General features: G+C 39.9%; 1 protein-coding gene across 2 annotated transcripts in view; it reads right to left on the reverse strand.

Annotated features, from left to right (window-relative positions):
* The window catches only part of NELL1 (neural EGFL like 1), a 1,049,219-nt gene that overhangs the window by 74,576 nt on the left and 956,392 nt on the right, over positions 1-18,251 (reverse strand). The window contains exon 16 of one of the 2 annotated variants that reach the window (XM_070364998.1): positions 3,232-3,372. The exons of the other annotated variant lie outside the window; for it this stretch is intronic. Coding sequence (XP_070221099.1) covers positions 3,232-3,372 — 141 coding nt within the window. The remainder of the gene's footprint in view (positions 1-3,231; positions 3,373-18,251) is intronic. 2 annotated transcript variants of the gene reach the window in all.

Genomic DNA, 18,251 nt, shown 5'->3' on the forward strand with positions numbered 1-18,251 from the left:
CAGTTCATGGATGAGGAAAGTACATCCCCAGGGAGGCAGAGCTCTGTTCCCCCAGGCACACCACTCAGTATGGCAGAGAGAAATCAGTAGGTGAGGTGGCCACGGCATCTGTCATCCTAGCAGGGACATTTATGACCGTGACAGGGCACAACTGATAATTACATCAGAACAGGCGTAAAGTGGGGTTGTCCCAGGCATTTGGGATGTAGGGTCACCTTTGACCTAGGCTTGCGTCTCTACTTGTACCAAATAAGCTGTGAGGCCAGAAGCAAGGTGTTACTCTTTCTGTGACTGTATTTCTTTACTGGACAGATGAACTATGGTTGCGTTTTCTCATTTACTGAACACCAATTACCAAAGCCTCTCGCTGGAGAGACAGAACAATGAACCTTATTTTATGTTTACAGACTAGTACAAGAACAATAAACTGAACAGTAGAACAGCTACAGAAACATATGCCAGGATAGAAGCTCTAGAGTTAGTAGAGGAGAGGACTGATAACCCCTATGAAGATTTCAGAGAACGCTTCATGGCGATCTGGTGACATCTGAGCTGAAGTTAGGGCAATGAGCAGAAATTCATTTTTGAATCAACATGATCAAGAAAAGAGAGGGTCATCCCTGAGTCAGAGCTCTGCTCCATTCCACCCACAGAGGGTCGGCACGTGCAAAGGTACAGAAGTATGTGACACCGTGGTGGTCAACTGCATCAGCGAGGTGATCTCTACGGTCTCTCATGAACAAAAAGCTAAGCATCCCACATTTATTGATATCAAATACAGTTTTTAAAAGTGAAAGTTTTGTTTTTAGTCCCCAAATGTAATCTCACCTATATCAAAATTATATCTTTCTATCTCCAATTGGTTCAGTTCAGTTCAGTCGCTCAGTCATGTCTGACTCTTTGCGATGCCATGAATAACAGCTTTATTGACTATGCCAAAGCCTTTGACTGTGTGGATCACAATAAACTGTGGAAAATTCTGAAAGAGATGGGAATACCAGACCACCTGATCTGCCTCTTGAGAAATTTGTATGCAGGTCAGGAAGCAACAGTTAGAACTAGACATGGAACAACAGACTGGTTCTAAATAGGAAAAGGAGTACGTCAAGGCTGTATATTGTCACCCTGTTTATTTAACTTCTATGCAGAGCACATCATGAGAAACGCTGGACTGGAAGAAACACAAGCTAGAATCAAGATTGCCGGGAGAAATATCAATAACCTCAGATATGCAGATGACACCACCCTTATGGCAGAAAGTGAAGAGGAACTCAAAAGCCTCTTGATGAAAGTGAAAGAGGAGAGTGAAAAAGTTGGCTTAAAGCTCAACATTCAGAAAATGAAGATCATGGCATCCGGTCCCACCACTTCATGGGAAATAGATGGGGAAACAGTGTCAGACTTTATTTTGGGGGGCTCCAAAATCACTGCAGATGGTGACTATAGCCATCTCTTTGCGATTCATGGGGTTGCAAAGAGTCGGACACGACTGAGCCACTGATCTGATCTGATCTGAATCACAGCACGCCAGACCTCCCTGTCCATCACCAACTCCCGGAGTTCACTCAAACTCACGTCCATTGAGTCGGTGATGCCATCCAGCCATCTCATCCTCCGTCATCCCCTTCTCCTGCCCGCAATCCCTCCCAGCATCAGAGTCTTTTCCAACGAGTCAACTCTTCGCATGAGGTGGCCAAAGTACTGGAGTTTCAGCTTTAGCATCATTCCTTCCAAAGAAATCCCAGGGCTGATCTCCTTCAGAATGGACTGGTTGGATCTCCTTGCAGTCCAAGGGACTCTCAAGAGTCTTCTCCAACACCACAGTTCAAAAGCATCAATTCTTCGGCGCTCAATAACAATAGCTATTTGATCTATTCCTATTCACATAACATCTATCTACTACGAGTTGCATATATACAGAAGTTCCTGGCCATGGAGTAAAGGAAGTATATGAAGACCCAGGTTAAATGCAAAGCTCTCCGTGAAGTTGCAAATCATGGCTTTAACAATAAAAAGAATAGGGATGGAGTATGAGACAGAGTGCTGAGTATGCAGAAACATATGACCATTTCCATTTTACACACAAGATAACTGAGGTACAGTTTAGAGAAGATCTTGCAGCATACTTAGTCATGGCAGAGCTGGAATCTGACTGCAGGGAGTCTGGCTCAAGGGTCTATGCCTGCAACAACTAAGCTGCATGCCTTTCAACAGTAATACCAAGACTGCAATGGACAAGCTTGTGTGCTTACTGTTCCCTAATTCATCTTTGCTTCAGAGCCCATCTCAGGGCAGAAGTTGTAAAAACACTGATTGGTTCTTAGCAGCAACCTTTAGAAAAAAAAGGATACGCGGTGAGCAGAGACAATGGATTTTCAAAATCAAATTTCCACTTTCTAATACAGCATTCTGAACTTTGAGAACCCATGGTCAGAATGCTTGCCCTCTGGGTCAGCTCAAATCAACATTAAGAATTCAGCTGAGTCCACATGACATGAAATAACTGGATTGGTTAAGGTTCTCATGGAAACAATTACATTCTTGATCAGTTGTTTGGATTTCATGACAGGTATAAGGTCTTAAAGGTGAAGAACTCCATCTCCTAACCCCCTCTGTCCAGCAGGTAACAGAACCACAAGCAGAAAAGAGATGAAAGGAGACCTTGCAAAGATGATGGCAGCAATAATAGCAACAATAATAAGGTTAATTTGACTCTATTATATTTGTGCATCAATCCAAAGCTTATAATCTTTAAATATATGGCATCCCATTTAAATCTAATAATATAAATATGTGCATTATTATGCACATTTTTATATATTCACAGATGAAGGCGCAGAGAGGTGCAGTGACATTTGTAGTACAAGAGCTGAGATTTAAACTGAACTTTCTGTGTCCAGTAATATTTCCTTTTCTCCCATAGCTGCATCTCAAACTGCAAAAAATTCTAGCAAGTCATCATGATTTCCTTCAGAAAGAACTAAACACCACAGCCTACAGACTTAGGCTCTGTCCTCTGACTGCCCTAGTTTTTGAATAATAGTTCTAAAACTCTACATCACATAATCCCTGGCCTGATCCCTGAATTAAAGAGGGAGCAAATCTGAGAACTGATGAGTTTAAAGAGGGAGGGGTCATATTTTAACAGTGGGAGCTGAACAGACTACCAAAGTAGGCTGCCTCTCCTGCAAAGGTCCAGAGGGATGGAGGGCAGGGCTGAAAGCTGCTTACCAATACAGGACTCCCCGGACAGTGAATAGGTCCCATCGTCATGGAAACCGCTTCTGCACTCACAGTGGTACCACCCTGGTAGGTTAACGCAGCGGGAATGGTTGTGGCACTCAATGATTCCCTCTGTACATTCATCAATATCTGCCTCAGAGAAAAACACAAGCCCACCAGGACATTAATTTCTTTTGACACTAACCTTTTAATAAACACCTAACACACCTAACATACTCAGGTCAACATACTGATTAAAACTGGTTATTCACCTAAAATGAAAGTTACTGGAAGAACCAAGTCCCATCTTTTTCCCCAGAATTCAAACAAAATGAAAGCTTCAGTTTTTGGATGCTCTCTCATGAATTGAACAATGGATGAGAGCTGATGGTCATGAAGACATTTCTAACTGCATATGCTGAATCACCAAAAACTAAATTGAGGATGTCTGGCACAGATCTGTCATTCAGAGAACATGATTCTTCTCTGAATTGACGATTCCAAGAGAGTAACTCCAGATATTGCTTGGTATTCTTTGAAAATATCTGTGAACAAATAAGTCCAGGAAACTCTATCTTAAACAGTGTTAAGCTAATGATTTTTAGATTTCAGTCTCAGAGATTTAACATATTTATATGCCCTGTAACTTGGAGAGGAGAATCATAATATGCACTGTTTCCCATATTTATTTGGCTGCAGAGTGCTTTTTCTTTGGATTGTAGCTTACAAAACTAAGGTTTGGGGGAGCACAATTTGGGAACTACTGTTCTCTCTCTCTCTACAACTGCCAATTCACTAAATGACTTGATTTATGATAGTCAATCAGAGCTACTCATTCTTCAGTCATCCCTCATTAAAGGATGTATTCTAGGCTCTCTTTGCTCTAGAATCTGGCTTCATAGAATCAGCAAATGCATGGACCACTCAGATTCTCTAGCCCAAAGACTTGCCTCTGAGCTGAAGGAAAGTGACAACCCTGCAGAAAGATGAGCTGTTGATTGTCATGGTAGGCTCAGCTCATCTTACATAGCCTCTTCAGGTAATTACTTCTTGGAATATAGCAATTGCTGGCTGGGAATCTTCCCCTATTCCTCCTGGAAATATCTATACTACAGTAGTCTTATATAAAAAGAAATTAAACTAATACTAATATATAGCACATGAAAACCACATGATAGAATGAAAACCATAGTCACAGAAAATTAATCAAACTATTCACATGGGCCACAGCCTTGTCTGACCCAGTGAAACTATGAGCCACGCCATGTAGGGCGACTCAAGATGGACGGGTCATGGTGGAGAGTTCTGACAAAACATGGTCCACTGGAGAAGGGAATGGCAAACCACTTCAGTATTCTTGCCTTGAGAACCCTATAAACAGTATGAAAAGACAAAAAGATAGGACACTGAAAGATCAACTGCCCAAGTCAGTAGGTGCCCTATATGCTATTGGAGATCAGTGGAGAATAACTCCAGAAAGAATAAAGAGACAGAGCCAAAGCAAAAACAGCTCCAAGTTGTGGATGTGAGTGGTGATGGAAGTCAAGTCCAGTGCTGTGAAGAGCAGTATTGAAAAGGAAATTGGAATGTTTGGTCCATGAATCAAGGTAAATTGGAAGTGGTCAAACAGGAGATGGCAAGAGTGAACATTGACATTTTAGGAATCAGTAAAATAAAATGGATCGGAATGAATGAATTTAATTTTGATGACCATTATATCTACTATTGTGGTCAAGAATCCCTTAGAAGAAATGGAGTCACCCTAATAGTCAACAAAAGAGTACAAAATGCAGTACATGGTTGCAATCTCAAAAATAACAGAATGATCTCTGTTTGATTCCAAGGCAAACCATTCAATGTCATAGTAATAAAAGCCTATACCCCCAATCAGTAACGCTGAAGAAGCTGAAGTTGAACGGTTATATGAAGCCCTACAAAACCTTCTAGAACACCAAAAAAAGATGTCTTTTTCATTACAGGGGACTGGAATGCAAAAGTAGAAAGTCAAGAAACACCTGGAGTAACAGGCAAATTTGGCCTTGGAATATGGAATGAAGCAGGGCAAAGACTAATAGAGTTTTGCCAAGAGAACACACTGGTCATAGCAAACACCCTCTTCCCACAAAAGAAGAGACAACCCTACAGATGGATATCACCAGATGGTCAATACTGAAATCAGATTGATTATATTCTTTGCAGTCAAAGATGGAGAAGCTCTATACAGTCAGCAAAAACAAGACCAGGAACTGACTGTGGCTCAGATCATGAACTCCTTATTGCCAAATTCAGACTTAAATTGAAAAAAGTAGGGAAAATTAATAGCCCATTCAGATATGACCTAAATCAAATCCATTACGATTATACAGTGGAAGTAACAAAAGAGTCAAGGGATTAGATCTGATAGACTGAGTGCTTGAGAAACTATGGATGGAGGTTCATGACATTGTACAGGAGGGAGTGATCAAGATCATCCCCAAGAAAAAGAAATGCAAAAAGGCAAAATGGTTGTCTGAGCAGGCCTTACAAATAACTGAGAAAAGACGAGAAGCAAAAGGCAAAGGAGAAAAGAAAATATATAAGAACCTGAATGCAGAGTTCCAAAGAATAGCAAGGAGAGATACGAAAGCCTTCCTCAGTGATCAATGCAAAGAAATAGAGGAAAACAATAGAAAGGGAAAGTCTAGAGATCTCTTCATGAAAACTAGAGATACCAAGGGAACATGTCATGCAAAGATGGGCACGATAAAGGACAGAAATGGTATGGACCAAAAAGAAGCAGAAGATATTAAGAAATGGTGGCATGAATACACAGAAGAACTATACAAAAAAGATCTTCATGACCCAGGTAACCACGATGGTATGATCACACACCTAGAGCCAGACATCCTGGAATGTGAAGTCAAGTGGGCCTTGGAAAGCATCACTATGAACAAAACTAGTGGAGGTGATGGAATTCCAGTTGAGCTATTTCAAATCCTAAAAGATGATGCTGTGAAAGTGCTGTACTCAGTATGCCAGCAAATTTGGAAAACTCAGCAGTGGCCACAGGACTGGAAAAGGTCAGTTTTCATTCCAATCCCAAGAAAGGCAATGCCAAAGAATGCTCAAACTACCACACAATTGCACTCATCTCACATGCTGGCTAAGTAATGCTCAAAATCCACCTAGTCAGGCTTCAACAGTACGTGAACTGTGAACTTCCAGATGTTCAAGCAGGATTTAGAAAAGGCAGAGGAACAAGAGATCAAATTGCCAATATCCGTTGGATCATCAAAAACGCAAGAGATTTCCAGAAAAACACCTTCTTCTGTTTTATTGACTAGGCCAAAGCCTTTGAATGTGTGGATCACAACAAAACTGTAGAAAATTATTAGAAATGGGAATACCAGACTACCTAACTTACCTCCTGAGAAATCTGTATGCACGTCAGGAAGCAACAGTCAGAATATGACATGGAACAACAGGCAGGTTCCAAATCGGGAAAGGAGTGTGTCAAAGCTGTATATTGTCACCCTGATTATTTAACTTCTATGCAGAGTACATCATGAGAAACGCTGGACTGGAAGAAACACAAGCTGGAATCAAGATTGCTGGGAGAAATATCAATAACCTCAGATACGCAGATGACACCACCCTTATGGCAGAAAGTGAAGAGGAACTCAAAAGCCTCTTGATGAAAGTGAAAGAGGAGAGTGAAAAAGTTGGCTTAAAACTCAACATTCAGAAAACTAAGATCATAGCATCTGGTCCCATCACTTCACGGCAAATGGGGAAACAATGCAAACAGAGAGAGACTTTATTTTGGGGGCTCCAAAATCACTGCAGATGGTGATTGTACCCATGAAATTGAAAGATACTTGCTCCTTGGAAGAAAAGCTGTGACCAACCTAGACAGCATATTAAAAAGCAAAGACATTACTTTGTCAACCAAGTCCATCTAGTCAAAGCTATTGTATTTCCAGTAGTCATGTATGGATGTGAGAGCTGGAGCATGAAGAAAGCTGAGCACTGAAGAATTGATACTTTTGAAGTGTGGTGTTGGAGAAGACTCTTGAGAGTCCCTTCAACTGCAAGGAGATAAAAGTAATCAACTCTAAAGGAAATCAGTCCTGAATATTCATTGGAAGGACTGATGCTGAAGTTGAAACTTCAATACTTTCATCACCTGACATGAAGAACTGACTCATTGGAAAAGATCCTTATCCTGGGAAAGATTAAATGCAGGAGGAGAAGTGGATGACAGAGGATGAGATGGTTGGATGGCATCACCGACTCAATGGACATACGTTTGAGCAAGCTCCGGGTGTTGATGATGGACAGGGAAGCCTGGTGTGCAGCATTCCATGGAGTCACAAAGAGTCAGACACCACTGAGTGACTGAAATGAATAAAGCACACGAGCTTCCCTGATGGCTCAGCGGTAAAGAATCCACCTGTAATGCAGTAGCCATGGGTTCCATCCCTCAGTGGGTAAGATGCACTGGAGGAGGGCATGGCAACCCATTCCAGCTTTCTTGCCTGGAGAATCCCCATGGACAGAGAAGCCTGGTGGGCTATAGTCCATAGGGTCCCAAAGAATCAGACATGACTGAAGCAACTTGGCACACAGGCACATAACACATAATGGATACAGTGTACTGTTCCGCATGCCCTGCCATTGGCATCAGTTCAAGGGCAATCAGTGACCTGTGGTACGATGTCCCTGAAAAGTCCTGAGTTGTGTATAAGACTGTGAACACAGTTTGAAAACTGCCATTCTTATCTCATGGCAGTTGAGTCAAGTATAGAGAACGATGCAGCTCTCTATTCCAGACAACTCCATTGTGGTCTTTTTCTGCCAAATGCCATCTTATTCCTTCATGGCTGGGATGTTCCCTTCATGCTGTTCATTCCTTAGGTTTCTAAATGCAATCAGCCCTCAGGATCAAGTGCTTCTGTGCACCTTCAGCCACTGTAGGCAGGTTGTGTATGCATTTAGTATATATCTCCAACAAATAGATTTTCAACAGCCATATTCTCATTTCTGAAATTTTATAGCCATGTGGTTCAGTGGGACACACCTTGGATCATTAAAATGTTCAAAAGTTGACACAGAGAAGTGACCTGAGGCTATGTCTCACAGAGGGGAAGGACTGGCCCTAAGTTATGAAGTCAGTTTCAGACATGACTGTAAGACTGATTTTCAGAGATACCACCTCTATATGAGGCTGAAAGATAAGTCTCTGTAACAAAGCAGCAACATATTCGGCCTCAGGCATTTATTTCCAAAGCTTCCAGAAAGGCAGTCATGATCCCTACAGACCCTGCCGCTTCTAGACTACAGATAATATTTAGGTAACAACCATCTAGCCACAGTTAATGTGTCAAGAAACCAGGAAATATAAAAACAAAAGCTTCCCAAATAACCAAAAGTCATATGTTCTGGTTGGTCTCAGGGTCACCTGCTGCCCCACTCACTCTCAAAACCAACCCAGTTTGGAGGTTAAATTATCTGAACATCTTACAAATAATTCCCCTGCCCTCAATTAATAAGCAGTTTCTAGGAGGAGCAGGAGTAGTGAAAGATGTGCAAATTTTTTTTTTTTTCAATTCACAGATGTTTTTATTCCCAAACTGAAGTAAGAGAGACTAGCAAAAGCTTCCAGCAGGGTAGAAGCTACCTGTGTAGCATAGGGAACTCTTACAGGGAGTGAAGACAAGCAATTTATACATCTACAATTACTTTACAGACACTAGGGAACCCCTGGCTTATAGTGAAAACTAGGAAAGTAGCCATGGCATCCCTTGCCTGGGAGCTGAACTGACCACAGCAGTTTCTGGGGACTCACCAGGGATAATCAAGGCTCATGACAGACCAGCAGCTGGAAACAAGGCTGCGCCTTTCTATTCTGTGGGTCAGGTCCATAACTGAAGCTAACAATTTCATTTTATATGAAACCAGGCTGCACTTGAGAGGTGATCATATTTTCATCGTGTTCAGAAAACTATTTCTTCTACGTAGTCACAGTAGTATTAAAAGCAATCACCGCAAACCCAAATACAGAAAATACTTGGAAGCTTTTCAGTGATACCGCGGGGACGTTAAAAATGGTAAATGGCTTGCGGCTGCCTTTGTCCTAAGAGATTTGTTTCTACTAGTCAGTACTTGCTACAGGCAAACAAACAAGACAGATGCTCTGGGAATGGGGTCTCTGTGAGTTCACTATGGAATCCGGCTCCCTGTCTTAAGGAATCCTGATTAAATTAGAGGGTGCCCAGCTGCATCAGCCAGTGTCAGCCATCGCAAAGGAAACAGACAAACAAAACATTCATTTTTCCTTCCTATAACAAAACCTAGAGTTTTGTTTAAATTTCAGTTTAATCCAGCACAGACCTGAAAATGGTGGAGAGACGTTGGGAGGATTCTTGAGCGTGGAATCTACAGTATTCATTTCTGTATTCAGTCTCTGCTACATAATAACTCACAGCAAATAGGTGGGGAAAAAATAGAAACAGTGGCAGATTTTATTTTCTTGGGCTCCAAAATCATTGCAGATGGTGACTGCAGCCATGAAATTAAGAGATGCTTGCTCCTTGGAAGAAAAGTTATGACAAACCTAGACAGTGTATTAAAAAGCAGAGACATCACTTTGCTGACAAAGATCCAATATATAGTCAAAGATAAAGTTTTTCTAGTAGTCATGTACTGATGTGAAAGTTGGACCATAAGGAAGGCTGAGCGCTGAAGAACTGATGCTTTTGAATTGTGGTGCTAGAGAAGACTCTTCAGAGTCCCTTGGACAGCAAGGAGATCAAACCAGTCAATCCTAAAGGAAATCAACCCTGAATATTCATTGAAAGAATTGATGCTGAAGCTGAGGTTCTAATACTTTGGCCACCAATGTGAAGGGCCAACTCACTGGAAAAGACCCTGATGCTGGAAAAGATTGAGGGCTGGAGAAGAGGGCAACAGAGAATGAGATGGTTGGATGGCATCACTGAATCAATAGACATGAGTTTGAGCAAACTCCAGGAGATAGTGATGGACAGGGAAGCCTGGAGTTCTGCAGTCCACAGGGTCGCAAAGAGTTGGACAAAACTTAGTGACTAAACAACAACAACATGATAATTCACGTGACAGGCAAGGTCACACAATTGACAAATGGTGAGACCAAGTTCAGAATGAGCTAGAATCCATATTTGTTACTCTTCTGTCACATCATGTCATTGGCAAATGAAGAAAGAATGATTTTTACAGAGACAATACATTTATTCAATTCTCTAAATATACACTGAGATGAAAATATGAGTCAAGGATGATATTTGAGTGGTAGCAGATGCAAAAGTGAAGACAACATGATCCATGAAATCCAGGAACTTGATCAGGAAAACGCAGTATATAATAATACATGCTCATCCTTCCAACCCCAACTGACACTACCTTCTCCAACTCCTCTAGACATACAGTGCCTATCTCCCCTAGTGATTCAACGTGTACACACACATCTATTTAAGCACAGCAGCATTTCCCCTTTTGTGTACATCACTGAAATGCAGAGCTTCTAAGAATTGACACAACATCTTAGGTGTACATTTTATGTGATTATAAGGGACTGTAAAGTAGTTTGAAAGTGACCAATAACAGTTTGTAGGAATGAATGAATGAAAGAGATTCAAAGTACCACAAGAGATCCTGCTGTTTGCAAATCACAGTGATACAGTGAATTCACAAAACTAAATATTATGGTGATAGTTTAATCTTTATATATTATTTACCTCTAAAAGACAACATGTAGTTTCTTTCTGTTTGGTTGGTTTGGTTTGGTTTGTTTAAGACTTTGCTTCTGAGTCTAATTTTCAGAGATTTTTAAGGCAGTACAACAAGCAACAAAAGACACACAGGTAAAGTTGTCTTCAGTCTTATTTGCACCTTCAGTTTTTAATTTACCATGATGGCTACCAAAGCTTTTCTTCATAGGATGTATCCTAAGCAACACATTTAATCCTATTTTGAATGTACAGTGAATTTGCTATCAAAAGTCATTGACAAACACCTCCTTGGATTCTTGCAAAATTCTAGTTTCTTCAGTCAGATCAGTCTCTTCCCTCAGCTGATCTCCTCTCTCTTAGATTTCATATGAATTAGCTGAAGTTCACAGTGAAATAGTGGTTCCAGCTGCAGCTGGATTATAACTTTTCTGCAGGTTTGTATGTTGAATCATAAGGGAAAACTTGATGCTTTTGCTCATTCAACAGAAGTTTATTGAGCATACTTGTATGAAGCTGTATACCACCCTATGATAAAGAGATGAAGAGATAAAGCCTCTTTACACCAGACATGTAGAGTCTATCAGGACAACTAGAATGTAAATGTATAACCATGGTTAAGAACATTGGCTTTGGACGCAAATATGACTTCAAACTTCTGTTCACCAACACACTAATGTATTGTTTAGATTTTTTTTCCAAATCTTTGCTTTCTCACTTGTAGATCAGGGATAACAAAATTAAACTTCATAGAAATGAATAAAAAAGACCCTTAAGCAAAATCTATTGCTTCTCCTGTTGAATAGGTTATTAATGTTGACATCTATATTTCTGCTTAAAAATAGAAGACAGAAAAAAGTTATTATTAACTTGTAATCGGGTAACTGGTTAGGACTGAGAGATGATTTCTGGATCTTTAAAGTGTTCATTTGTGTTCAGAGACAGCTGTGATATTGCAAAACATTCAGGAATAGAATCTGTGACTCTGTAACATGGGTATGTGCATGCATGCTAAGTTCCTTCAGTCATGTCTGACTCTGCATTCTCATGGACTATAGCCTGCCTATCTCCTCTATCCATGGGATTTTCCAGGCAAGAACACTGTAGTGGGCTGCCATGCCCTCCTCAGGGGATCTTCCCAGCCCAGGGATTGAACCCGTGTCTCTTACATCTCTGGGATTTTGCAGGTGGGTACTTTAGCAGTACGGCCACCTGCAAAGCCCAAATCTATAATATACATCCAATAAAACTGCATTCTCTCCTCCCCCACCAAATTACATGAATTTAAAGAACTGGGAGTTATACCATAAAGTGCTCAAGTATAGTGAATGCAAACATGATTATTATTGAATATTTGCTGAGTTCCAGGACTTTATGAGCATAGCATATCTCAGAATACATGAGGGAAACTAAAAAGACAAATAAAAAAGCTAGGCTCAAAACCACATGGAGGTATTAGGTCACACCAGTCAGAAAGGCTATCCTTAAGAAGTCAACAAATATCAAACGCTGAAAGAGTGGAGAAAAGGGAACCCTCCCACACTCTCGGTGGGAATGCAAATTGGTACAGCCACTGAGGGGAACAGTCTGGAGATTCTTTAGAAGACTCAAAATAGAGCTGTCATAATATCCGGCAAGCCCACTTCTGGGCATATATCTGGAAAAAGCCCTAATTCAAAAAGATACAAGCACCCCAATGTTCATAGCAGCACTATTTGTAAGTGCTATAAATAGTGAAGACATGGAAACAACCTAAGTACCTATTAACAGATGAATGGATAAAGATGCGGTACATATATACAACAAAAGTCTATGCAGCCATAAAAAAAGAAGGAGATAATGTCATTTATAGCAACACAGATGGACCTAGAGAAAATCAAACTAAGTGAAGTGAGTCAGAAAAAGACAAATATATGATATCACTTACATATGGAATCTAAAAAAAATTATACAAATGAGCTTATTTACAAAATAGAAACAGACTCACAGACATAGAAAACAAACTTATGATTACCAAAGAGGAAGCGGGGATGGGAGAGAAATTGGCTCAGGATTAACAGATACACACAACTATATACAAAACATATATATAAAACAGATAAGCAACAAAGACCTACTGTATAGCACAGGGGATTGTATTCAATATCTTATAATATTGATAATGCAATATTGTAATCTTATAATATTGTAATGGAAAAGCATCTGAAATACACACACGTGTGTTTGTATGTATGTATACACACTGAATCACTTTGCAGTATACCAAAAACTAACACAACATTATAAACCAACTATACTTTAATAAAAAGTTAAAAATAAAAAGAGAGGCTCTACAGTAGGAATAGGCTAGCTCTTCCATCTTTTCTCCTTCTTCGGCTCCCAAGCGTGTATTCCGAGCACTCCTTTTCAGATGGGTGCCGCCACATGACTAAGCTCCAGCTCTGAAGTTAGAAATCATGTAATTCCAGTATGGCTCCCAACACGTCTCCTATGAACCTCCATGCTATTCGCACCTTCTCCCTGGAGGCTGATGTACCTGGAAACTTGGAAGCCACATGTTGAAAACGGCAGAGCCTCGGTTTGCCTGGCTCCCTGCATGACTAGGCAGAGCAGAGCCCTTACAGAGACCTGAAACTGTCAGGGACTCTTCATGTGAGCAGAGATGTGTTTCTGTCTTGTTGGAGCTGCTTTATTGTTACAGCCAGTTTTTCCTGTTTTCATGGGCCCCTTTACATATTAAGGAGAAAGATTGTGCTCAGGTCAGAATCATGTAGACACAGTTTCTAAAAACGAAAATAAGCAAACAAGACAAAAAATTTCAGCGCCAATGAAGATGATACAGGCAGGTAAAAAAGTGGTTTTGTGTTGAAAACCAAGAATCAAAATAATGTGCAAATGGGACAAAGCTTTGTAGACACATAACCTGAGTTGGAATCCTGGCTCTGTGACTGCCTAAATAGAAAACTCTGAGCAGTTATTTATCTTTTTTCAGCTTTCAGTTTCCTTAGCTCTAAAGGAGAGGGTATTACTTAGCTCACATTGTTGTTTTAAGGATTGAATGAGATCAATGGAAAGCTACTCTACCAAGCTAGGCAGGCACTCATTATGTTTGCAATCATTAATATTCTCTAATTTCTAATCCCCACTTAGTCACAGAGGAGCTATGTGTCTAGGCCAAGACAGTCCAAGTCTCAAGGATTCTATTGCTTTCGTGTATAAAGCAAGGCCTGTGCTATAGCACACTTTGGTCCTCTTCCAGCTTTAACTCCCTATAAGACGGCAGATCTGGGCTTTGGGCTTATGTCTTCATCTGCTGCTAACCAGCTGAATGGTGCTATCGAGTTTAAGCGATCTCTCTGTTCCCCAGTTTCTTCATTAGTCAATTTGCAATAGCAAAAATAAATGTTTTGTCTGCCTCACAAACAAAGCTTCAACAAGGCATGAACAACCTCCAGAAGTCAATTAACTGCTACACTGAATATATGGTGACATCATTATTACTGTCTCTTCTTTGTAAGTCCTGATTAGCAATAGTTTTGGTCCATTAAATTGAAAGGTGTCTGCTATTAATAATAGCATCAATGGCACTGGTGATATGACTCTTCTCCACCTTTTATAAATCTCTTTTTTACTGAGTTGGCACAAGAAAATCAGTCTCTTCCTGGTTGTACCTTCCTATTTTACCTCCAAAGTGTTTCTTTTTATTTGATTATTCTCTGCACAAATCATTCCTAAATTCATCCAGAAAGAATCAATTTATCCCATTGCAACTTTTGTCTCTAATCTGGAGGGTTTCTGATCCACAGTTCTATAATCTGACTGCCAACAAAAGTTAATATACACATATACTGTTGCCTATGAATTAGCTAATCTCAGAGGTATCTTCATTTCAAATTTATTCTCCCCAAAACGCTATACACTATGTATCTTTCTATGTATCAATCTCATTTTCCTTCCCAATATTCCATCCTAGCTCTCATTCCTCACAATCAATGAATATAAAGTCAAAGTTCTTCTAAAGGCTTATGAAACCCCACATGATTGACCTGCTCTTACCTCTGAATTCATCAAACACTTTCTTTTGCTTATACTGGCCAAGACAGCCATAATGACTTCCCAGCTACTACTCAGGCATATCAGTCATGTTCCAGCCACTGCATATGTTATCCACATATGCTGTTCCTCTTTCTAGAATGTTCTCGCAGATACTTCCATGGCTTAATCTTTCAATCTCCAAGTCTGTACAAACAAATATCCACCTTCTCAGCAAGCCCTTGCCTGGCCACGGCATCTGAAATTACAACCATATCTACTTATTCCCAATCCTCTCATTATGTTTTTCTCTCCTTTGTCCTTATTGGCACTTAACATACTTTGTACTTTACATGCATATCTATATAAACATCCTTTATGCTTTACACACATATCTTATGTCTGTCTGTCTTCTCCTAACCACATTGGAAGCCCCATGAGGAGACATGACAGAGCAGGACCTGGAATTCAGTGGGCACGAAAGGAATATTTGCTGGTGAACAAAGACAGAGGAAAGGAAGGAACATTCACTGAAACTTCTTCCTTTGACATGGTTGAAAAATCTGCTCTTCATTCAATCTCTACATTTGCTGAGCATACCATGCTCCAGTTCCTTATTTTCTCAGACCCGAATGAGTGCAGTATCTCCTGTGCGGGTTTTCCATCACTGTCCTCTCCAATTCACAGAACATATAGGGCTGATGTTCCCAAAACTAATTACTCAGAAAACTTTTCATTAAAATCACAATAGCTTTTCTGGCATGTGACAGCTAATCCAGCTTGGGCAAATTGCTTTGCAACTCAATACATTAATTCTTTTATTTTTATAATAAGCAAAGATTAAACTAGATCAATGTTTTTCACCTAGTCTTCAACAGAGCTCTGGGTGTCCATAGAGGCTTTCTTAGGCAGACCAGGTGAATCTCCAGATGGACCCACCTTGAGTGGCCATTAAGCAGTAATACATTTCTGTAGTATAATAACAATGACATGTCTCTAGTATAGATCTATTAAAGTTCCACTGAGATGCACATTGTTAATTTTTTAAAAAATGAGCTAGATCATATTCACTATCAGTCTGAAATTTCTGTGATTCTGTGTTTTTAATATATCTGGCTCCTATAGTATTTAAAAAATTATCATTATTATAAAAACCTCCTATCAGGCATTCAAAGAGTCAATTTGCCAACCAATTCTCTTTTATTTCTCAAAATTCTTCAGCACAAAACCTTGGCACAACTCTGGCCTGGTTGCCTTAGTATTCCATATTCTATGGGCAATTTCATTTCATGTTTCCACTCTGTAAGTGACTGTTTTGTTTTTTTTTTTTTTAATTAAAATCCAAGCACAAATTTTAATCCCACACAAAAAATAAAATCCTCTTGCTCTCCTCTAAATTCCTATAGGGTTTAACAATTCTATCACCTGAATTCCTACTGTGTTCTTTAACACGGTTCTGCAACCTTATTTAACTTATATCCATTCCATTTTAGAATAATCTGTATTTCTTGCTAGAGTTTCTCTCATTACCAAATAGAATGTTTGAACTTCTACTGATTAATTATTTACTATGTGTCAGGCCCTCTGACAAGCGCTTTATATTCCCTACTTCATTTGATCCTCAGAACGGCTCTGACATAATTTGAACCACCTTAAACAGAAAACGGGGGCTTAGATGTTTAAATCATATGCTCCCAGTAAAGTGCCTGGAAAGAAGCAGAGAGACATTTAAATCAAGGTTTATTTGACTCCGGAATACCTTCTTTATACCATACAGCCTCCTGCATATTTTGGAGGAAGAAGCAACTTCTCTTTTATCATCACCATTTTATCATCACCATCACCAATGATTTAACACCATTTCAGGCCTAAAGATGATCTAGCTTATTGTTAGCAACAAATGTGCAGGGAAAGAATTGAGTACAGATTTGTGTCAATGCTACCACAGAGGAGGCAGAAATTAGAGCTTGAGTCTAGCCAATTTAACTGCCTGCTGTAATGAAAATACATACTCTTCAAAGGAAAATTCTACCTCTAGTATATAGGAACATAATATTTGACATACAATAAAAATGTTATACATCTAAAGAAATAAAATGTCACCATGTGAAAGAAAAAGCAGATAATAGAAACTAACCCCACTTATACCCAGATGATGGATATAGTAGACAGAACTTTACAGAAAAAAAAAAAAAAATGTGTTCAAGGACTGAAATAAAAAGATATTGAGTTGAAAAATAGACTTCTACCTTTACTAAAGTTGAACTTACTTTCCCACCCAAAACAACAGAACAAACCAAACTATATATATATATATATATGAAAAAAATAATTTTAAGATACTGGAAATTAGGCAGTTTAGAAAAATGAACCCTGATAGACATAAAAGACATGAGAAGAGTCCTACACTTGCTCTATTTGCTAGCTTGAGAGAGGTCTGGACCTGGTACAAAGTTGGGGGAGGGGCACAAGAGGAGCCCAGTGGACTACCTAGTTTAAGGATGTGGAGCTGAGGGTAAGGAGAGAACAAGACAGCCAGAGCTTGCAGAGCACAATAGTGGAGGGTGAGAGCTGTACATAGAGGACTCTGGAGTCCTGCAGAGTGTCCTGTTCAAGCATTTCGCAAAGTACTGATCAGCAAATGAGTGTCATGAAACTACTCAAGGCTGGAGAAAGATAATCAGAATAGATTAGAGGTAACAGTACCTGGTGGTCACCTAGGGAGGGGCCTACTGCCTGCTTCCACAAGCTAGACTGAAAATTCTCATAATTCACTGGATACTGCTAGATGATAAGTTACTACAGTCATGTCTGACTCTTTGCAACCCTGTGGACTGTAGCCCATCAGGTTCCTCTGTCCATGGGGTTCTCCAGACAAGAATACCAGAGTGGGTTGCCATGTCCTCCTCCAAGGGATCTTCACAACAGAGGGACTGAACTCACATCTCTTACGTCTCCTGCATTGGCAGGTGAGTTTTTTACTACTAGTGCCAGTTGGGAAGCCCCAAAGAAGTACTTTGGAGTACACTAAAAGGTCTTGCCTCAGAAGTGTAGAATAATTAGCTTCATATCAAATACACCATTGACCTCCACTAAAAATCTTAACAGCAAGACTCAGAATGGTATAACTGTGTGTAAGTATCTTAACTATCTCCCAGAAAGTCAGAAATATTTCAAGGACTACAAAGATATTGCATATCCAAAAGGTAAAATCAGCAATGACTGATATTCAAACAAGATTATTATGATGAT

This window comes from Bos mutus, chromosome 29, assembly GCF_027580195.1.
Source record: "Bos mutus isolate GX-2022 chromosome 29, NWIPB_WYAK_1.1, whole genome shotgun sequence".
NCBI lineage: Eukaryota > Metazoa > Chordata > Mammalia > Artiodactyla > Bovidae > Bos > Bos mutus.